This window comes from Cydia splendana, chromosome Z (genome assembly GCF_910591565.1).
Source record: "Cydia splendana chromosome Z, ilCydSple1.2, whole genome shotgun sequence".
NCBI classification, from domain to species: domain Eukaryota; kingdom Metazoa; phylum Arthropoda; class Insecta; order Lepidoptera; family Tortricidae; genus Cydia; species Cydia splendana.
Genome location: NC_085987.1, coordinates 6092302 through 6116327, shown reverse-complemented (window position 1 = coordinate 6116327; position 24026 = coordinate 6092302). Strand labels below are relative to the sequence as shown.

Here is a 24026-nt window from a genome sequence, read left to right as displayed (position 1 = left end):
AACTCTCCAAATAATTGACAGTTAATCTAGATGATATGAGATGAATCTACCATCAATCATTCCATCATTGGATGAATCTATCATTTTATTACCTTTATTTACCGACGTTTCGACAGGTTTCACTGGTCGTGGTCGTGGCTATCGAATCTTTGTTGAGAGGTGATTCAGGTGATGCAGGTATTAAAACAACCATTACGTTTTACATGCATATATTAACAACAAATAAATCTTGGCTACAAGTGTATAAAAATATATCAAAGTGAGTATACAGTATGTTTCTGACCATGGGGCTTTAAATCCAGGGCTTGATTTTACTCGCTAAACTAAGCTACTTTTACTATGGGACCAACCCTAAAATCGGTGAAATTTTTTTGGCTTTTCCATAGAAAACGTCGACATCTGATCAGCCTAAATGTATGAAAAAGTAAATATTTTTTTCGGGATTTCGGGGTTGGTACCATAATAAAAGTAGCTCAGTTTAGCGAGTAGAATCGAGCCCTGGATTTAAAGCCCCATGGTCAGACACATCCTGTATACATAAACATTATCATGTCCAATTATCAATTTATCACAACCCTATTTTTTTCATTTTTTCTTTGCATTCCACTCCTTCAGAAGTTTTTCTGTCAAGGCGAGATTTTCGTCTTTCTGTGAACAAAGTTTTTGAATTGTATTTTATCCCAATAATGCCGGTGTACATGTCGCAGTCGGATCGTATAATCCGCCGTATTACATTACGGCTAGCCGTTTTCAAAAACAGGGGCGTTTTGAAATGCGACGGTTTAACGATTAGCCGGATTGAATGCGGCTGAATGAGAATCCGCCGGAATGTATTCGGCGCCATACGTTCTTCAACACGGCTAGCCGTAATGTAATACAGCGAGTCATTAGCCGCCGCTTTGACAGTTTATAGTTCCCATTTTTAACACCCGTGGCGCTGCCCGACAAACGCTGGGGTGTCCATCAAATCTGGAGTTCGTCGGACTGTTTCTTTTCAAAAAACATTTCCATCGCAACTTAAGTAGACGGAGCCCCGCTTCGCGGGGCTCCTATTTCTGAGCGGTTTGCCCTTCGGGCATCTGAAGCTACCTAACGAACCTAACCTACCTACCTATTGATTAGTGAGACGTCCGTGAAAACATTACACTTTGGGGAAAAAAGCGTAGGTAGGTAAGTAGGTTAGGTTCGTTAGGTAGCTTCAGATGCCCGAAGGGCAAACCGCCCAGAAATAGGAGCCTCGGTTACGGGGCTCCGTCTATTTAAGTTGTGAAGGAACTGTTTTGGAAAAGAAACACATGTAGTGCTGTGGGACCATGGTAAAAATAAATTAAAAAATAAATTAAAAAATAAATTAAATTGCAAACATTGTCAAACTCCGGTTACGTAGGCGACCGAAAGAACTGGTCACTCTACAATCTAAAATAGTAGTACGATGCGGCTAAACGTAGGCCGCCTTATTGAAGAACGTATCGCAATGACAATCCGGCTAATCGTCGAGCCGCCGCATTTCAAAACGCCCCTGTTTTTGAAAACGGCTAGCCGTAATGTAATACGGCGGATTATACGATCTGACTACGACATACACATTGTTGGGTCATCTTAGGCTAGTCTAAGGGACACAGCAGCTACTTATGCGTCGGAACGACATATAGTGTCAGTAATATATAGAGTGTATCCTATTAACAAAAAGCCCTGAATAGTAACGTTGCATTTCTTACAAAATGACTGCCCCGAATGGGCCTACAGATGTAGTCCATAATTATTTTCCATCGTATTTTCACGGAAACGTACGAACGTGTCTTGTCTCGGTACAAAATGTACTGAGGTTGACTGAAGTAGCATGACAAATACGAACGTTTCTGAGAAAATGCGATGGAAAACAATTATGCACTACATCAGAATTCTGTTTGGATACTTAATTAGGTACGTATTGAACTTGTAGACCATAATTGTAGTACTATGGTTAGATAGTTATACAGTAAATAACTTTATCTTGAACGCTTACGCAAAATATTTTCAACCGAGTTACCTTTATGAAGCAGAACCTGGCGTAGTTTTCCCCTAAATGCTTGTTGGCCTCGGAGTAGAACGCGCTGGGAGGGATGGTCAGCACGCCTGCCTCCTTGGTGAACTTTTTCGTGAAACGGTAGTCCTTGTACTTGTCTGTTTCCGATGACAGGTCGATTTTGTTCTCTGTGAATAGGTAACTCACTGATTTAAACTTTCACGATTATTAAACATTATCAAACTACACAACGGGACTTAATCGCGTATTTAAGATTTACCTCCGACGTTTCGAGGACGGCGTTGTCCCCGTGGTCTCGGAGAAGACTGGCTCAAGTTGAGTTGGCTGGTTCATAGGTAACTCAAAGCAAGTAACTACAGAGTTGACACGTGTGCGCTCGCGAGAGACAGAAAATGTGCATTTTGACGACCGGTCTGGCTTAGTAGTGACCCTGCCTATGAAGCCGATAGCCCCGGGTTCGAAACCCGGTAAGGGCATTTATTTGTGTGATGATGAGTATGATGACACAGATATTTGTTCCCGAGTCATGGTTGTTTTCTATGTAGGTATTTTAAGTATTTATATATTATATATATCGTTGTCTAAGTACACACAATACAAGCCTTCATGATCTTACCGTGGGGCTTAGTCAATTCGTGTAAAAATGTCCTAAAATTTTTATTTATTATTATTTATTTAATGCGAAGTTTTGTCTTATATATCAGACCGCGGCGAAATGAGCCCGTCTTTGTATGTCTTATATATCAGTCTACGGCGATTAAAAGGTTAGGAAACCCTTTAAAGGTAAAGGTTAGGGAAAGACGTCAACTGACGCGCGCGGCTACAGCCCAATATCAACCTTTGTGCATTGCGACAAGGTTCACGATAACGCGCCGCGCACGGTAGGCGTGGCGTTCAACGGGTTAATGGGCAATTTCATTTTAACTTGTACTTTAAAGTGCGACTTAAGTCGTGTTTCAGTAACCTCTAACCGTCATATTCCTGACAAAATGTATGGGATATAAATATTATAGGACAATTATAGGACAATTTTATACAGATCGATCTAGTCCCACAGTAAGCTCAATAAGGCTTGTGTTGTGGGTACTAGACGACGATATATATAATATACACATATAATATACCTACAAATACTTATATACATAGAAAACATCCATAACTCAGGAACAAATATTTGTGATGAAGACACAAATAAATACCCTTACCAGGATTTGAACCTGGGACCTCTTGCTTCGTAGGCAGGGTCACTACCGACTAGACTAGGAGGCCGTTAATATATGACATTAACCGTCAGTTTTGTGACGATTGCTAACCGGCCGTTAATTTAATGGTACACAGTTGAGTGAAAATGCTCTAATACCAATCACGTGTCACGTCGCAAATTTAGTCAAAATATACCTAAACCCGTCCAGTCGGCGACGACGAAGTACCCGCCGTCGGGCACGGTCGGGTTGAACCCGTTGGTCCGCAGCGCGCCCACCAGGACGTCCCTCTTGGCCAGGAGCTCTCGGGCCAGCGAGAAGAAATAGCAGTCGGGGGAGTTGTAGCGCCCCAGCTCGAACTCCAGGGAGCGGGCGACGGCTTCCTGTGGGAGATAATATACTTAAGTGTACAGCTAGCAGTTTTTGATAAATATTAGGGCTTTTTAGATCATAATACGATTGCCAAAAAACATGAATAGCAATAGGGAATATTACTCGAAACTCTACTACCACCGTCTGAGGGTCTACCGCGAAACAAGAAAATCGAAATTTCGTTATTTAACCTCTCTATCACTCTTGCATATTCGAGCGATAAAGAGGTAGATAACAAAATTTCGATTTTCGCTTTTCCCGGCAGGCCTTTTGTGAACAAACTGCCTTGATGCATCAATGTCATATTTCACTATCTGTGAAAACTTGTCAAAAAACAGTATGTATAAGTTACTCTATGGTTTACGATAGTGCTGCACTCTAGCGGCAGAACATTGCCGTAATACTCTCTATTGGGAGTTGTGAGGTCTTTCTCTAGTAACTACATTGATTAGAATCTGATTAAATAATTTTCGCACAATAGAAAAAAAAACATGAACATAGAAAAATAAACTAAATAAACTGAAAATAAATGCTTTGATTGATTGATTGATTGATAGGGTCTAAACGCATTATCAAACATGTACTGTAACTAATTTTACACAACAGTTTTGCTTCTAGAAATGTGTAAAATTAATTTTGATCTAACTAATAAATTACTCTTTTTTTGTAAGACCAACTAAAAATAAAAATTCAGAAACAATGATATCCGCAATCCCGCGCACGCACGGCCATCAGAGCAGCGTACATATGTGCATAATTGTTTTCCATCGTATTTTCTCGGAAACATTCGTATTTGTCATGCTACGTCAGTCAACCTCTGTACTTTTTGTGCCGAGACCGACTGGAATAGCAAGAGACGTTCGTACGTTTCCGTGCAAATACGATGGAAAATAATCATGCACTACATCTGTACGTAGTAGGACCTGATCTCGCGACGCCAGAAAACAATATTGAATATACATTATAATGCCTGGGATTTCCTTTTGAACGCCAGACGGCGAAGGAGTATGCCGTGCACCGGTCGCCAGGCGATCGCGATTATTTAAGCGAAATTGAACTTTACGAACTCCCGCGTAAGTCCCTATTGCATTGGCGAAGCTGATGGCTGTAGCCGTCGTTGGCTTCCTTGGCAAGACTTTCGATGACGGCTACAGGCGACTGTGGTGGTCAAAAGGTACCTGCACGGGTGTGCAGCACGTGTACACGCAGTTCTGGTGCACGACCTGCAGGTTGCGCATGAGCGGCGCCGGGCCGTACGCCCAGCCGATCTTCCACCCCGTCACCGAGAACGTCTTGCCCGCAGAGCCCACGGTGATCGTGCGCTCCCACATGCCTGGCAGGGTTGCTGGAGATACACAAGAGAAATGGTGAACTTTCTGCCAAATAAATCCTTTTTAGGGTTCCGTACCCAAAGGGTAAAAACGGGACCCTATTATAGTCGGATGGTTTTAAAATGTCTGTATCCACTTGAGAGACTACCTGACGATGAATGGCATTGTTATCTTTTGCTAAACCAAACCGCTAAAGTGTAAACAACGTTATTTACGGTATTTGACGTCTGTCACTCACAACAGCAATACTACGTAAAATGTTTTGCACATCGAAATCACAAAGGAAAACAACTGCACTGCGAACGTTTACGTTCTACGTCTTTTTTTAGGGTTGGCCGGACACCACCGTTATGAATCGGTAGTCGTCTAAGTAAATCGATATGAATTTTTCATTTTTCTTTTAATAAAAATAAGGAAAAGGTGGATAATTAACTGTAAATATGGATATATTTATCGTCACTTAACAGACAACAAATTTGACACAGTAATAACATAAATAAACTTTAAAATAGATCCCCAGTTAGTTTCAATTTTGACAATGGGTGCGACCTACTCGGTCGGTGTATTAAATACACCGACCAATCGGTAGCTTGCGGGAAAACCATATAATTCTAGCTTTATTTAAATCTCAAATAAAAATTCATTATACGTCACAATTCGATACCTCAGTCTACGTGCCATCCAATCGTAATCGCTTGCTGTGACAATCGATTTGCGTTAGTTACATCTCTATATACGTCAGTCATAATGTGTCAAATACCGCAAATAACGTTGTTTACACTATAATTACCTGTGCAAAATGAAATGCAATAACAACAAAAGATTCTAAACAGATAACATCTTAACCGCTTGAAGGATAGAGTTAAATTACAATAGCAAATACCCAATGTCAACCTTCGTACAGTCGACGTCAAAAATATGTTTACACTTTTGCACCTTATTCCTTTGTAATAAGGCGAAAAATGTAAACATATCTTTGACGTCGACTGTACATTCCGACATGGTTCGTGATGATGCGCCGCGCACTATAGGAGTGGCGTTCAATGGTTTGAACAACAATCGATTGTAACTAATCACTCACCGATCCTAATATGCTCATGGGGTTTATACACGATCCACTCGTACACCTCGTCCGACAGACACAGCACGTCGTGCTTCTTGCACAGGTCGGCGATAAGCTGCAGCTCGGCGCGCGAGAACACCTTGCCCAGCGGGTTGTGCGGCGTGTTGAGGATCAGCATCTTGGTCTTGGGGCCGAAGAGGCCGGCCAGCTCGGCCTCGTCGAGCACCCAGTCAGCGGATGTCGCGGCGCCCGATTTTTTCTGGAATTATTTATCACATTTTTAACTCGGGAGTTCCTGAGTCCTAATTTCAATAAAGGGATGGCCAGACAGTCGTCAATAAAGCTACCATGCTGGTTTCCAACCGTGTTGATTTTACGACTAGGTTGATTTGTCTCAAAATATTTATTATTATTTATACCTACTCGTATAGTTTTAATTACAGTTACATTCGGTATAAGCGCGGAAATTAAGCTATTCTAGAGATCTAAGTAAAATTTATATAAAAAATAACTCGCAGAATACAAAACATTAAATTTGAGTTGTTGTTCGGAAATACAACGACTATTTAAGTTCTTAAGTTATTTTATGTCCTATTGTATTCACAATAAAGGCAGCAACTTTATAGGTATGTAGTGTGCTGCGTAATGTTTAGTTTGGATAACGACGTCTGGTCATAATAATTTACTGGAATACTCCGGAACAACGTTTGGTTCTGCGACCCACATTAGAGCATTTAATAATCCGGATATAAACTGTTGATAAATATTAGGGGACATCTTGGATCAACCTCGCCCCAAACTAAGCAAAGCTTGTACAGTCACCTGCAATAATGTGGTACACAACGAAGGCCTTTAAAATATCTGACACGCCATAAGAGCGTGTCACATATTTTTGCGGCCTTGGAAGAGTACCATATTGTTGCTGGTGACTGTACTTTGGTACTAGGCGACGATATATACATAAATAAATCCTTATACATATAGATACATACTTATACATAGAAAACACTCATGACTCAAGAACACATAGGTATCTGTGTTCATGAACCCAGGACCATCGGCTTCATAGGTATGGTTATTACCAACCAAGCCGGAATGGTCGTCGATTAATGGTGATGATGATAAAAATTAAATGGTAGGTACTTACAGGTTTCAAGGGTATGAATTTAGGGATGCCGCCGGCCATCTTGATCATGAAATCGTAACAGTCGAAGAAGGGCTCGATGACTATCACCTCATCGCCTTCGTCCACATGCCCTAAAAATAAAATAATACAAGTATGATACCCTATTTATATAAGTACTCTCAAAAGGCGGAAATACGGGGGTCTCGACGCCAAATACAAGTTTGTTCCTTTCGGTGTCGAGACCCTCCGATTTGGCCAAACGGCTGATTGATGTCACTGGGGACAAAAGAGCTGACAGCTTCCTCGCTCAAAGAATAATCGTTCGGATTCGGCGAGGAAATGCTGCCAGTATCTTTGGAACTATGTATGCCCCTCATTAGATATAGATTTTTAGTTTTTTATTAGTTTAAGTTTGGACTGTAGCTATATTTACATTTTATTCATTTATATTATATGCAAATAAACCAGTATGATCCAATTATATTATAACTCCAGATAGGTTATAGGCGTTCCAAAACTAAAGCGCTCATTGTACAAATGGTACAGTTGTTCTTTAACCTAGGCGAGTTATAACTGTGCACGTGCTAAAAGAGAAAGAGACACGCTAATTTACAACAACGAGTGTAATAAAGATAAATGTTATGCGAAAATTAATCAACAATAACTATTAAATTGAAAATTAAAAAAAACCCACGCCTAATGCCAAAAAACATTAGCCAAAAATGCCTTACATCATTTTGGAAAAGGGCTGATACTTTTTAAACTGTTGTAGTTTGAAAGTGTCTCGAAAATTTCACAGGAAACAAAGGATACTTTCACTTTGGAAATGGAAAATTTGATGAAAAAAACCGGGCAAGTGCGAGTCGGACTCGCGCACGAAGGGTTCCGTACCATAATGCAAAAAAAAAAAACAAAAAAAAGCAAAAAAAAAACTGTCACCCATCCAAATACTGACCACTCCCGACGTTGCTTAACTTTGGTCAAAAATCACGTTTGTTGTATGGGAGCCCCATTTAAATCTTTATTTTATTCTGTTTTTAGTATTTGTTGTTATAGCGGCAACAGAAATACATCATCTGTGAAAATTTCAACTGTCTAGCTATCACGGTTCGTGAGATACAGCCTGGTGACAGACGGACGGACGGACGGACGGACGGACGGACGGACGGACGGACGGACGGACGGACGGACGGACGGACGGACAGCGAAGTCTTAGTAATAGGGTCCCGTTTTACCCTTTGGGTACGGAACCCTAAAAATATGAGAAGTTTCCGAAATATTACCGTGTGGAAATTTCTCAATTTTGTAAAGTTTTCGACGGCGATGGCACATCAGAAGGCGTAGCGCTTGAAACTTTGAAACTCAGCTTAGAAACTAATGTGTAGGCTCACCTAAAATAGCAGAATAGAGTGCCTCGTACGCTCCGCTGCTGACCAGCACCTCGTTTTGGGGGTCGATCTCCCTCCCTATTAGAGGCGAGTACAGTTTGGAAATAGCTTGCACCAGACGGGGATGGCCCTGAAAATTAAAACAATATATAATACTATATTCAAAATAATTATAATCTTCTAACTGTATACCTACTCTATTAGGTAATTGTTTGCTTCTTTGTTTCTGAAGGTTAAAGGACTTGAAACTAATGATTTCGGCATTGGTACCATGCATAGTAAAAGTTGTTCATTAGCATGACCTATAAATTCACTACGGCGAGTATGGCTGGTGACAAGAAAATCACCCTGTATGATGCAGTATTAGGGATGATTTAGACAATGCGAGAACTCGCATGCGAGTTTCATACCATTGCGGGTTTTGATTGGTCGGTTGAATTGGACGTAATCCACAGTCCGCAATGTAACTAAAATCGCATGCGAGTTCGCGGGCCGTCTAAATCAGCCCTTAGACTCACGATTCCTTCGCGAATATATACACGGTCAAGCAAATCTTGTCAGTAGAAAAACGCGCGAAATTCAAATTTTCTATGAGATTCGCGCCTACATTTTTCAAATTTGCCGCCTTTTTCTACTGACAAGATCTGCTTGAGCATCTATAGTATTGTATACCATTTTCGTAGGTCCATGGCGTTCGTACAAACAGCACCACTCTTAACTGTGCATCGGTGGACCTTATAACAAAAGGCATAGGGTCCACCGATGGACAGTTAACAGTGTGTGCGACAGTACTTGCCGTGTGCCGCAGTGGGCTTCCCGTCTGTAATCGTGCTGGCAGTTATAAGTATACCGTCGTGTGACAGGGACAACATAATATAACACTATTACCAATACTTTCATGTTGTCTTTGTCACATGATGCTATATATAACGTTATATAACTGCCAGAGTCTGGAGCACGATAAGGTTTATTGCCCTGTTACAACATAATTACCGTGCCACATGCCACAACATTTATCTTTAAAGGAAAATAAATCTTCCTAACCCTTCGTGACCTTACCCAGTTCATTTTATGTGACGTCATGTACATATAGATAGTGAAGTAATCACTTTCATAGTCTTTGTGGCATTGACATAAGATCTTATTACACTTTCGTAGAAGTACTTTTTTCAATAATTTTAAGTACAATTCAAACACATAAATTACAACGAATGGGATAGTTGGGTCGATAAACTTTAAAATTTCTTATCTATAAATAATATTCAGTCTCTAAATAAGCTAAATAAGGAGGTAGATAGCCTTAAAAACGTTATACACGATGGCTAAAAAAGAACTGTATTCCTGTTGCCAGGGAGGTTTTGGGATTATACTGAGCAACTTTTACTATGGGACCAACCTCGATAAACCGCGAAAAAAAAAATTACCCTCCCATAGAAAATGAACCAGTCAAAATGTATGAAACAGCCAAAAATATTTTATCGCGCTTTCGGGGTTGGTCCTATAGTAAAAGTTGCTCAGTATACCTCCCTGGCAACGGGAATGCAGTTATTATTTAGCCATCCTGTATAAAAAAAGGTTTTGCTTTTTAATTCAAATCCTGGAGTTGAAAATAGATAAAGGGCTTAGAAAGTACCAACCTACTCAAGCTACGTATTAAGAGGAAAAAGGACAAGGGCTTCTCCATACAAAAATAGTTCCCTCATTTTTCTCTCTGGATATCAACATTAGAGAAAAGATTGTTTAATAATAATAATGAGAGTTAGGAGCTTCCAAAAATCCTTCGCAAATTGCTCGCTCTTATAATAATTAAGAATTCGAAAAAGAATCAAACATCCCTGCATCTTAGCTATAAGGTTAAATAAGAAATAATTTGTGTATGTTTGTGTGGAGAAGCGTTCATCCACATTCCACTTAATGGCTCCTCTACACTATCGGCGATGATAGACGATGACTGGCGGAGACGATGGTGTAGAGGGCACATTCGGCAGTCCCCACCAGTCATCGTCTATCATTGCCTGCGACCCGCATCAAAGGGAATTAAGGTAATCGCCGGGAGGTTGCGTTGTACAGCCGATCATGTGATGCTTGCACGATGATCTTGCCGATGATACTATCAAAGGTCATCGCTGATAGTGTAGAGGAGGCATAAGGTTAAGGATTGTGTAAGCCACTCACAAATCCCCTCGTATACTGGTTGAGTAGTGGGTTGTCGCCGGTCGTGATCTCAGCCAACGCCTGTGTGACATGTTTGGGGGCGTGATAGTCCGGAAAGCCCTGTCCGAGGTTCACAGCAGGCTTGTACTTGGCTACTAGCTCAATGTACTCAACCCTGCAATGAAAAACAATACTTGTTTTATTTGATTTTTTGGGGACAATAGGGATGTTTCCTGTATATAAAATAAATTATTTCACACCATGCATGAAATAAAGCAGCAGATAATTGTTAGAAAAACATAGATAGCAGGTATATTTTGACACAATTTCAATTTAATAAATGCAATGAGACAGTTTAACCAATTGCATATAAGTAATTGAGAATGCCAAATCCGATATGTACTTACTTATTTTGCTGGCTCAGGGACCAGTGGATCTTGGCCTACGACACTAGATTTCACAATTCGTTCCAATATGTGCACAATTTTAATCAAATTAATTATTACCTTATGTATTTGGTTGCTGTTATACATGACATGTGGGTAGATGAGAAGATCTGCGGGTACCCCCAGTTTGGTTCTAGCTAGCAAGCCAGCACACGTACGTAACATTCTGGCGACGGGATTTAATTCGGGAATACGCTAAAAGTGCTTTAAACAAAGTTTTTGAATGTTTAAAAGTGTGATTTAAGTGTGATGAATAAAATGTCGGTAAAATTTAGTGAATTTCATATGGACAAAGACAATTGGAAAAATTACGTGAATAGGTTCGAATATTGTTTGCTCGCGAATAGTATTCAAACGGACGAGTTAAAAAAAGCGAATTTCTTTGCAGTTTGTGGTCGTGATTTATATGATCTCGTTGAGTCGTTAATTTCACCGAAAAAGATCGCAGACATAACCTATACAACTGTCAAGTCCGCGTTAGACGATTATTTTAATCCAAAACAAAATGAAATAGTGCAATCGTATAAGTTTCATATGAGGTGTCAATCGAGCAGTGAAAATATAAAAGAGTACGTTAGCTGGTTTGTTACTGCACACCGTTGTATGGGGACCTTGCACTTTGAGACTATGCGCTGAAACTTGGCACAGTTGATTCGTAGCTGGTCTTGAGCAGATACAGACCGGGAGCCGTCGAGAGCCACCTCTCATTTAGTGGGGGGAGGGGGAAGTTCGACGCTGCCGCGCTTCACTTGGAGCAACATTTCTCCAAAACTATACCTATTAGGGCATGTAATATATCATTTTAGGATAAATTAAGGATGAGGAATCTAGTTTTAGAACAAAAACAATGCACTTTCTAAAAAAAAAAAGCATAAAGTAGAAAAGACTAAAAAACGTATTTTTGATTTTTTCATAATTACCAATTTTTTTTTAAGTGTAGCAGGAATCTGAAAACAAATAATACAGTCGTAAAGCTACACTTATTACGTGTAAGAAAATATATAGTTTAATATACAAAACTGTTGATAAATGGGAGATAAAAAATAATATTAAGCGTGGGTCAGAGTGATCTCAATACAAAATATTATGAATGTGGGAAAGTTACTTATAATTTGTTCTACAATCGTTTATTTTTCTTGTTTTTCATAAATAACTCGTAAACGGTAGCCCACAGCAAAAAAATATCTTTTACGTAAATAGTCTGTTTCAGATTTCTTATAAAATAAGTACTACTGTTTTTCGCTACCATCAATATTAAAAAAAATATTGAAGGGAGAAAATAAATACTTAGGTCCCCTTTTTTAGTCATTCGTAAATAACTCGTAAACGATGGCCAATAGCAAAAAATTTTTTAGTAGATGAATAATTTACATAAAATTTCCTACAAAAAAGGTCATTCAAACTTTTTCGCCAGGATCAATATTAAAAACGATATTAAAGAGAGAAAATAAATTCTAAGGTCCCCTTTTTAAATATTGATCCTAGCGAAAAAGTTTGAATAACCTTTTTTGTGGAAAATTTTATGCTAATTATTCATGTGTTAAAATATATTTTGCTATTGGCCATCCTTTACGAGTTATTTACGAATGACTTAAAAAGGGGACCTTAGTATTTATTTTCTCCCTTCAATATTTTTTTTAATATTGATCTTAGCGAAAAAAAGTAGCACTTATTTTATAAGAAATCTGAAACAGATTATTTACGTAAAAGATATTTTTTTGCTGTAGGCTACCGTTTACGAGTTATTTACGAAAAACTAACAAAATAAACGATTGTAGAACAAATTATAAGTAACTTTCCCACATTAATAATATTTTGTATTGAGATCACTCTGGCCCACGCTTAATATTATTTTTTATCTCCCATGTAACAACAGTTTTGTATAATAAACTATATATTTTCTTAAACGTAATAAGTGTAGCTTTACAAATATATTTTTTGTTTTCAGATTCCTACTACACTTTAAAAAAAAATTGGTAATTATGAAAAAATCCAAGATACGTTTTTTTGTCTTTTCTTCTTTATGTTTTTTTTTGTTAGAAAGTGCATTGTTTTGGTTCCAAAAAAAAAATCCTCATCCTTAATTTATCCGAATATGATATATCACATGCCCTAATAGGTTCAGTTTTAGAGAAATGTTGCTCCAAGTGAAGCGCGGCGGCGTCGAACTTCCCCCCTTCCCCCCCACTAAATGAGACGTGGCTCTCGAGGTCTCCCGGTCTTTATCTGCTCATGACCAGCTAAGAATCAACTGTGCCAAGTTTCAGCGCATAGTCACAAAGTGCAAGGTGTCGTGCACTAACAAACTAGCTACGTGGCTAGTTTGCGTAAATTGGCTATAGAGTGCAATTTTACCGATTTGGATCGCACGTTGCGCGACCGGTTAGTTTGTGGCATTCGTGATAAAGAGATGCAAAAACAGTTGTTGCAGCAGACAACATTAACTTTTGATCAAGCGGTAAAATTGGCGTTAACGGCTGAAACGGCGGACGCCGGAGTGATAGTCATGACGACGCCAGCGACGGTAGCGACCTCTAGCGTGGCGCCTACTGGTACAGGTGGTGACGAGCCAATGGAGGTTATGGAGGTTAATAAAATTAAAGCGAAACCGTTGGAACCGAGCAAGGATTGTTGGCGGTGTGGCAAAAGGCACGGAAATTTCTGTAGGTTCAGATATAGTCGGTGCTATGTGTGTAAAAAACAGGGTTATATTGCAGAGGTATGTTCGGATACACGAGACAAAAGTAAGTCAAAAGAATCAAGTCGGTTGAATGGATTGTATGAGGTTGTTTTGTTTAATTTAGAGTCGAACAAAGTGGATCCTTTTTATGCAAATGTGGAATTAAATGGTCGACTAGTAAAGTTGGAAGTCGATTGTGGAGCAGCATTTACTATGTTGAGAGAAAGTACAGCGAGGAAAATTTGGAATGGGAACTTGCCAAGGTTGGATGCGTCAAGACTTAGGTTAACAACCTGGACTAAGAGCCAGGTGGAGTTGTTCGGAGAAGCGGCAGTTGATGTAAGCTTTAAAAATATACATACAAAATTAAACTTGCTGATCGCGAGAGGTAACGGGCCAGATTTGTTGGGCCGTGATTGGTTTCCAGAGTTAAATATAGATATTCAGGGAATATATAACATGAAATTGGAGGATGAAGATATAAATACTTTATTGGAATAATATAAAGAAGTTTTTCAGTCTGGTTTAGGAAAGTACACCGGCCCAGTAGTAACCATACCTCTGAATCCCGAGGCGAAACCAAAGTTTTTGAAGTGTAGGCCTGTGGCATTTGCAATTAAAGAGAGAGTGTTACAAGAGATTGACAGATTAGTTGTAGAAGATGTTTTGGAACCTGTCAGTCATTCTGAGTTTGCCAGTCCTATAGTACCTATCATTAAGAAGAATGGGAAAGTCAGGCTTTGTGGGGATTACAGGGCCACAGTGAATATGGCTACTGAGACTGATACTTACCCTCTGCCAACTTTAAATGAAGCTTTTGCGGTTTTGCAAGGAGGAGTTATTTTCAGTAAGATAGATTTAGAGCAAGCTTACACCCAGGTCGTAGTTGATGAACCAACTTCAAAATTACTTACTTTAAATACTCCTAAAGGATTATTTCGGTGTAAAAGATTAGCATTTGGGGTTAAAGCCTGTCCTGGAATTTTTCAGCGCATGATGAGCAACTTATTGGCAGGCGTATCAGGAGCAGCGGTACTGCTGGATGATATTGTAGTCACCGGACGCACAATACAAGAACACAGTGACAGACTTCAACGCATCTTACAGATCCTTAACGAAGCCGGGCTTAGAGTCAACAAGGAGAAGTGCAAGTTTGGGAAGGCAAGCGTGGAGTTTCTAGGCCGTGTGATTGATGCCAATGGGCTGCATCCTTGTGGAGACAAGATCAAGGCTATAATGGAGACGCCAGCACCAAAAAATGTAAAGGAGTTGCAGGCTTTTCTTGGATTATTGAATTTTTATGACAGATTTATAGCACAGAAAGCAACGGTAGCAGAACCACTGTACAAGTTATTGTTGAAAGGAGCCAAATGGGTATGGTCACCAAATTGCCAACAAGCTTTTAGTCTCTTAAAAAGAATGTTGATTACCGGGAACACATTAGTACATTATGATTTAAAGAAACCAGTGGTTATTACATGTGATGCTTCGCAGTACGGTCTTGGTGCGGTTCTGGAACACAGGATGGAGGACGGTTCTTTGAGACCAATCATGTTTGCTTCCAGGACAATGAGCTCTCATGAACGAAATTATTCGCAGATTGATAAAGAGGCGGTTGCCATTATTTTTGCAGTACAAAAATTTTACTCATATATTTTTGGCCGTAAGATAGTCATTCAGACGGGCCATAAACCACTTTTGGGTATATTTGACCCAAAGAAGCCAATACCTAATGTGATATCACCCAGGATGTTAAGATGGGCTTTATTGTTAAACTCGTACGATTACGAGTTACAATATGTTGAAGGGAAAAAAATTGGGAATGCTGATGCCCTAAGTAGATGGCCCGGTCCTGAAAGCAGTGGAATAGAAGAAGAGCTGCAAGAGGTGAATGTTTTATTGCTCAATGAGACACCAGTTGAGTTACAGATGACGGCTAAGGATGTGGCTAAATTGAGTAAGACCGATGGTATATTAGCAAATGTGATGTTCTGGATTAGGAATGGTTGGCCAAGTACAGTAGAAGATAAATATAGAGATTATTATGTAAGAAGGGATGAATTAAAAGAATACAATGACTGTATATTGTGGGGAGGTAGAGTAATTGTGCCTCTGAAGCTACGTGAAAGCGTTCTTAAAGAGCTCCATAGCAATCATGATGGTATAGTCATCACTAAAGCAATAGCAAGGAGTTACTTTTGGTGGCCTGGTCTCGACAGAGATATAGAGAGCTTGATACATAATTGCCAAACTTGTAAAGAAGTAAGGAATATGCCAGCCAAAGTGACTCACAGATGGATTACCCCACCAAAGGCTTGGTCCCGGCTGCATATTGATTTTGCAAGGCCTTTCATGGGCAAAGTTTTCTTAATATTAATTGACTCATACTCAAAATGGCCGGAGGTCAAAATAGTTAATGAGCAAAGTTCAAGTAAGGTAATTAATAAGTTAGATGAGATATTTGCTGAACAAGGGCTGCCAGACACCATAGTGAGCGATAACGGAAAAGCGTTTGCGTCAGAAGAGATAAGTCAATATTTTAAACAGAATGGTATTAGACATATACTGGTACCTCCATATCATCCTGCGGAGAGAACGGTACAGACAATAAAATTGAAGTTAAAAAAGATGTCACATCTCCCATGGTCAACCAGACTGCAAAGATACTGTATGGTTTGCGGACAACACCCAGTTCTGTCACCGGTAAGACACCCGCGGAACTCCTGAACAATAGACGTTTCCGAACTAAATTTGAAAGGAGACAGAAGATATCCAAGAAAATGAAACAAAACGTGTGAGAGAATTTAGAGTGGGAGAGACAGTCGGTTTCAGGAACTATAGAACTGGGCCTAGATGGTTAGAAGGAACAATAGACAAAAGGATTGGAGTGTAAAGATATAAAATTAAACAAGGAAATAAATGGGTCCTTGGTCGGCGGACATGAAAACTTTCATGGGGGACCTGTCGACACGGCTGGTCGACGCTTCGGGAGACCATAGGGCTGCCGCTTACCTCTCCCAGCGCATATCGCTGGCAATACAGAGAGGTAACGCAGCCAGCGTTATGGGCTCAATGCCGCAGGCGGAGGTTCTAGAAGGGGTATTCTCTTTATAACTTCTTTTTATTTTTATATATTTTATTAGTATAATTTAGTTTTTATATAATATTATAAGTATTAGTTAAATTTTTAAGTAGGTTTATTTTAATTTTAGTTTAGTTTTTAAATCTTTAATTCATAGTTAGTTTTAATGTTTTTTTTTATTACTTAAGACTTCATTTAAGCAGTATTATTTTATGGTAGAGTTTTTAACATTTATATAAGAAGATCAAAATAAATTACTTTATTAACATAGTACGTGATAGTACTGAACGAAATCTTATACGGAGAATAAGCTTGCAACGTTAGTTATTCTCCGTGTAGGATTTCTTTCGGTATTATTACGTACTATGTTATATTGAACGTCAACAAGTTTTTCAACAATTATTTATTAGACATGTCAACCAGATGCTTGGGTTTACTAGAAGTGGCACAGAAGAAGAAACACAAGTTGAAATCAAGGCAAGATCATCAAGTAATAGTAAAGAAGTTCAACAAGGGGAAGAAGAAAGAAAAGATGAGTGTTTTGGCACAATAAGAATCCCTCCACCGAGTCAGTAGGCAGAGATGATTGGTGTGAAAGGTCCAGAAGAGTGTTTAGTACGGGATTCGAATTAGCTAGTTTTAATTGTTAGTGCACGACACCTTGCACTTTGTGACTATGCGCTGAAACTTGGCACAGTTGATTCTTAGCTGGTCATGAGCAGATACAGATCGGGAGACCTCGAGAGCCACGTCTCATTTAGTGGGGGGGAGGGGGGAAGTTCGACGCCGCCGCGCTTCACTTGGAGCATCATTTCACTAAAACTGTACCTATTAGGGCATGTGATATATCATTTTCGGATAAATTAAGGATGAGGAATTTATTTTTGGATCCAAAACAATGCACTTTCTAACAAAAAAAACATAAAGTAGAAAAGACAAAAAACGTATCTTGGATTTTTTCATAATTACCAATTTTTTTTTAAGTGTAGTAGGAATCTGAAAACAAAAAATATAGTTGTAAAGCTACACTTATTACGTTTAAGAAAATATATAGTTTATTATACAAAACTGTTGTTACATGGGAGATAAAAAATAATATTAAGCGTGGGTCAGAGTGATCTCAATACAAAATATTATTAATGTGGGAAAGTTACTTATAATTTGTTCTACAATCGTTTATTTTTTTAGTTTTTCGTAAATAACTCGTAAACGGTAGCCGACAGCAAAAAATTATCTTTTACGTAAATAATCTGTTTCAGATTTCTTATAAAATAAGTGCTACTTTTTTTCGCTAAGATCAATTTAAAAAAAAATATTGACGGGAGAAAATAAATACTAAGGTCCCCTTTTTTAGTCATTCGTAAATAACTCGTAAAGGATGGCCAATAGCAAAAAAATATTTTAAAACATGAATAATTAGCATAAAATTTCCTACAAAAAAGGTTATTCAAACTTTTTCGCTAGGATCAATATTTAAAAAGGGGACCTTAGAATTTATTTTCTCTCTTTAATATCGTTTTTAATATTGATCCTAGCGAAAAAGTTTGAACGACCTTTTTTGTAGGAAATTTTATGTAAATTATTCATGTACTAAAAATTTTTTTGCTATTGGCCATCGTTTACGAGTTATTTACGAATGACTAAAAAAGGGGACCTTAGTATTTATTTTCTCCCTTCAATATTTTTTTTTAATATTGATTTTACCGAAAAAAAGTTGCACTTATTTTATAAGAAATCTGAAACAGATTATTTACGTAACAGAAAATTTTTTGCTGTGGGCTACCGTGTACGAGTTATTTACGAAAAACAAGAAAAATAAATGATTGTAGAACAAATTATAAGTAACTTTCCCACATTCATAATATTTTGTATTGAGATCACTCTGACCCACGCTTAATATTATTTTTTATCTCCCATTTATCAACAGTTTTGTATTATAAACTATATATTTTCTTAAACGTAATAAGTGTAACTTTACGTCTGTATTTTTTGTATTCAGATTCCTGCTACACTTTTTAAAAAATTGGTAATTATGACAAAATCAAAAATACGTTTGTTAGTCTTTTCTACTTTATGCTTTTTTTTTTGTTAAAAAGTGCATTGTTTTTGTTCCAAAACTAGATTCCTCATCCTTAATTTATCCGAAAATGATATATTACATGCCCTAATAGGTATAGTTTTAGAGAAATGTTGTTCCAAGTGAAGCGCGGCAGCGTCGAACTTTCCTCCTCCCCCCCCCCCACTAAATGAGAGGTGGCTCTCGACGTCTACCGGTCTGTTTCTGCTCAAGACCAGCTAACAATCAACTGTGCCAAGTTTCAGCGCATAGTCTCAGAGTGCAAGGTCCCCATACAACGGTGTGCAGTAACAAACCAGCTAAATGATACAGTGCCTAGAAATTAACTGAACAGTAAAAAGCGATCCCGGTCGAGTGAAAGCCCACCATCCAACAGACCATCCTTGAAAAAGATAGCTCTCCAAGAATATGGTAGTACAGACATTGAGTCTGATAGTGGAGATGATTAACATTATAGTGCAGATAGCCAATAGTTAAATAGTTACTAAATAATAACAAAAAACTATGAAAGCATGTTAGGGTATAAGTGAACAATATAGTTTAAGTGCATAAACAGTGTAGTACAAAAATGACTAAATATTGAATTCTAAAATGTAGTGAAGTGTCATCTATCCAGAGGGAAAGGCATGTTATATATTGACATGTGGGTAGATGAGAAGATCTGCGGGTACCCCCAGTTTGGTTCTAGCCAGCAAGCCAGCACACGTACGTAACAGTTGCTAAGTAAGTAAATACTTGTCAATCAAAAATTGAGCACATAACGGATTTGGCATTCCCAACTAAATAATAATTTTTTTAATTAGTTTGTTTAAACAGCATTACAGTGTAAGAGCTTTAATGTGTTGTAACATTAATAGCTGATAAGATAAGCCTCAATATGCTCATGTCATGCTACATATTTATTTAGCATCTGCCCGCAACTTAGACTGCATAGAATTCGTACTTTTAATATCCCACTTCCACGGTAAATTCAACCTCCCATTTTGTGATCATTTATATGTAATAAAAACCATCCTTAGACTCAAACTGCCTCCATAGAAAATTTCATATAAATTGGTTCAGCAATTTAAGCATGTAGAGGTAACAGACAGATAGAGTTAAGTATTACACAGCATACAGTATTTATAAAAATGTAAAGAGCCTGAGAAAAGTATTGGTAACCAAGATATAAGGCACTCAGTTCCTAAGCCTGTCCAAGCTGCATCAGACCAATGAGTTTTGTAAAACTTATGCAGTGTGAAAATGTCATTTGCTATTGACTATTATGTCTGATTGGCTTTTTATTTCATAAAGCAATAACAAGTAATATATACAAAATAAATAAAGCCTTAAGGTAAAAATTATAAACTAAAATAAAAAAACTACATGAAATTATAAATAAAAAACTGGCTCCAGATCCGTCCCTAGTGGCAAGGTGCCAAGAAGGCTGGCGGCATTGGCGCGCTGGAATGCAATGCCAATGCATTTTGCGAGGTAGGAGGCAGCCCTCCAGTCACCCGTCGCCTCCATGAGGCTACTTCGCCAGCTCTGAGAATATGCTGAGGGCGCCAGGTCCCCACGGCCCAAGTGTTTCCATCCCATACAGCTCAAACATACAGCCAGAATCAATGGCTGCATATTTGCGCTGCTTGAGGTGTTCAGCCACTTATGAATGGCTTTAGTGAAGTTCTGTGAAACTTACTTAATTATGTTGCAAGACTGATTCATTTACATTGAATGAGTTAGGTGTGAATTTGTAATTGCTATGCTTTCAATATAATATGCTGACATATTTTACTGTGTACATAGTTACAGTGTAAGTGTAAATAAATCAATTTCAATACACAATAATATAAAGTAATCACGAGTACCTACTCATCAATATTCTTTTAATAATGTTATTATAATGTTTATAAACCATTATGATAGGGATAACACCGTAATCATTTAAACAATTAGATAAAATCTGCATATAAAGGACTACCTACAAATATTTAAATAGCAAATCTAAAGTTAAAGTTTTTAAAAGCATAGCGGGCATTATGTAACTTTTTAATTATTTCGCACTTACCATACGCTTTTTTCGCCGGCGCCATAGCGTGCTGGTAATTTGAACTTATTGTTCATATTAGCAGTCGCAACAAACGAAGCGGCACTAGTCCTACTGGCAATATTACTGGCTTGGCTGAGAGCAGAATGCACCTTTACGCCTTCTGTGAGGATGTGACAACCGCGTAACATTATTTAGTACACTGTAATAGCTATTTGTTTTACCATTATATTATAACCATAATCTCTTTTCTATTTGCCTGCCTACTAGATAAGAATAAGAACCAAGTAATTATCAATAAACGTCATTACGCAACCGTTCCGTTACTTGTTTATCACATGGATTACAGTATGACAGCATTGATAGAGTCATACTTATGCTTTAAAGTTATTAATGGTGTATTTGTAGGAGTAATTATAATTATTTAGCAATAAAAATTAATACATTGGTATTGTTTCAGCTAGAGTGAATGCAGAATTTATTACGTTGCGTTTAATCATAACGCTTATAAGATATCTGAACAGACCCCAGCCCGGTATTTATAGATGATGGTCAAGCAAATCTTGTCAGTAGAAAAAGGCGCGAAATTCAAATTTTCTATGAGACGATATCCCTTCGCGCCTTCGAGCAACACGGAAGGGAGGCGGCATTCGCACTATTTCCCCTCTGCCGAGGTATAAGATTAGCGCGTCAATCTAATCTACCGCGGGTAATAAAACTAGATGCACTTGGATTTTTCACTAGACCGAGTCCAGACGCGCGCGTGAACACTGCTGCACAAAAATGCCTGTTTGCTCGGTTTTTTGTTATAAAAAGAGGTCGGGGACATCAAATTTACAAAAAGAAAGTGTTACATTTCACATGTAATATTTTTTTTTACATATCATACGTTCAATTACATTCAAACACAATTATTATATTTTAGTCTCATGTAATTGTTGGATTTATTGATTTTGCTCGCTCAGTACAAATTGCGGATCGGTCGAGCGACAAATCCGACTTCTCATCTCTCAGAATACAATAACATACTTCAACGAAAATGTGTTAGTGTGCGTGTTGTGACACTTGTCACTCGTCCGTACACAAAAAGAGATCGAGGTTTGCAAGATTTGTCTTTGACGTGTGTCATTTTCTATGTATTTGTGTCGTCATTACAGATTGGATTTTGTATGTAAGTGTGTGAGAAGTGCGACTGTGTGCACCTTTCCCCCCGCGAAAAATGGCAGAACGATTTGTACGGTGAGATATCGCTTGGGCCCCTCCCTTCCGATGTGTCGGAAGCCGGTGTTGCTCGAAGCTTCGCGCCTACATTTTTCAAATTTGCCGCCTTTTTCTAATGACAAGATCTGCTTGACCAAGTATATATACTTGGTGAAGCAAATCTTGTCAGTAGAAAAAGGCGCGACATTCAAATTTTCTATGAGACGATAATCCTTCGCGCCTACATTTTTTAAACTTGCCGCCTTTTTCTACTGACAAGATTTGCTTGACCAAGTATATTTGACAGTTCTTTAAAGGCACGTTCAAATGCTGCTCCATGAATCTAGTATTAAAACTAGATCTGGCATAAGGGTGGGACAGGATAATTATCCGAACAGGATAATTAGCAAAGAATATAATACTCACTGATAATTGTGACGTCCCACGGTCAAAGGTACCTTATGGCGGGTATGGAGTTATGCATACCCCAGTAATCTACAATAGATAAGCTATCGATAACACAAAAGATCAACCTTCTAGGTTGCGTAGTTACAGAGATATGATTTTTTGAAAATAATGTTGTGAAATGAGCAACTTTACGATAGAGAAGTTTTAAGTTTAGCCGCCTAAAAAACTATGTTCCTGAAGTAAGTTACATAGTTGACTACAAATAATAATACCTTATATATCTGAGATTTAAAAAATATTGCGACTTGTTCTGTAATGCAAATAGAAACTTTTGATATCGACTGATTTATGTGTATACTAACCAATCTCTTGAAAATAAAGTTTTATTTCATTTTCACGAGTGATTGCAATGAGCTCGCAAGATTTCAATTTTATCTATTAGAAAACGACACTGACAGACAGTTTAAGCAAAAAACAATACCGATTTAGAGGTGAAAATGTATTTTCTGACTTTTTCATATAAAATCACAAAATTGAATATTTTTACTTTTAATGTGACACACAATCAATTTTTCTGAGCACATATGAAAGAAATTCTGTCATTCAAATGAAATAAATCCTAAAACCCCAACTAAATACTATATTTAACCCCTTATGCCACTTTAAACTTACATAACAATAACAGTATTTGCTCCATAGATTTACGAAAAGGTACCTTATGGAAATAAATCTAATAATACATCACTACAAAATATCAATCATATTACAGTTTATCTTTTATGAATAGAAAATATTAATTTACATTAAACTGCCCCAAATTTAATTAGTTCTTCGTCATAATAATCTTAAAAAAGACCAATAATTTGTATGTAATGAAAAGGTACCTTGTGGTCAAGTTACATGATGAGGCATGATGATGATGGAACAGTTAGGATAAACTAATAATATTTTGGTAATGGTATAAATCGTCTATTTCTTATCAATAATATATTTCGGTTGCTATTGAAGATGAGCGGCATTAAGGTTCAATGACCTCAGATATTCCATAAGGTAATGCGTCGGGTATTGGCATTTTTCAGCAAACCAATGGCTGATTTACTGCATGCGACCAAACCAAATGAAGATCATTCTAGTTAAGAAAGACTTGACGAGAGTAACTTTGGTATAATAGCAGTCTACTTGGATTTGTGATGTCGGTCAATGTACGGTTATAATATTTGCGAGGCGCCCCAACCAGAACTGAAATTATCAAATTAGTTTTGCAGAATGCTAATACAGTTCTCTACCAAACTTCTTTTCCCGTATTGACTAGTTTTTTTGGGAATTTTCAATCTTTTTTCCATAAGGTACCTTTTCTACTAAACTCTGAGACGACATTACTAGGCTTATAACTAACTTATAACAAAAATAAAAACAGGTAAACAAACGTTACGCATTAAGGT

At 38.0% G+C, this 24026-nt stretch overlaps 1 protein-coding gene across 1 annotated transcript; it reads right to left on the bottom strand.

Moving 5' to 3' along the window:
- Positions 1 to 417: 417 nt before the first annotated feature.
- On the bottom strand, positions 418 to 21266 carry LOC134805058 (kynurenine aminotransferase). The gene is made up of 9 exons (XM_063778344.1): positions 20998 to 21266; positions 10684 to 10837; positions 8512 to 8638; positions 7142 to 7251; positions 6013 to 6253; positions 4779 to 4945; positions 3425 to 3611; positions 2030 to 2193; positions 418 to 648 (listed from the first exon to the last, which is right to left on the bottom strand). Exons 1-9 carry the CDS (start codon positions 21165 to 21167, stop codon positions 586 to 588), a joined length of 1383 nt encoding a protein of 460 aa, XP_063634414.1. The 5' UTR covers positions 21168 to 21266; the 3' UTR covers positions 418 to 585.
- Between the last annotated feature and the right edge of the window lie 2760 nt (positions 21267 to 24026).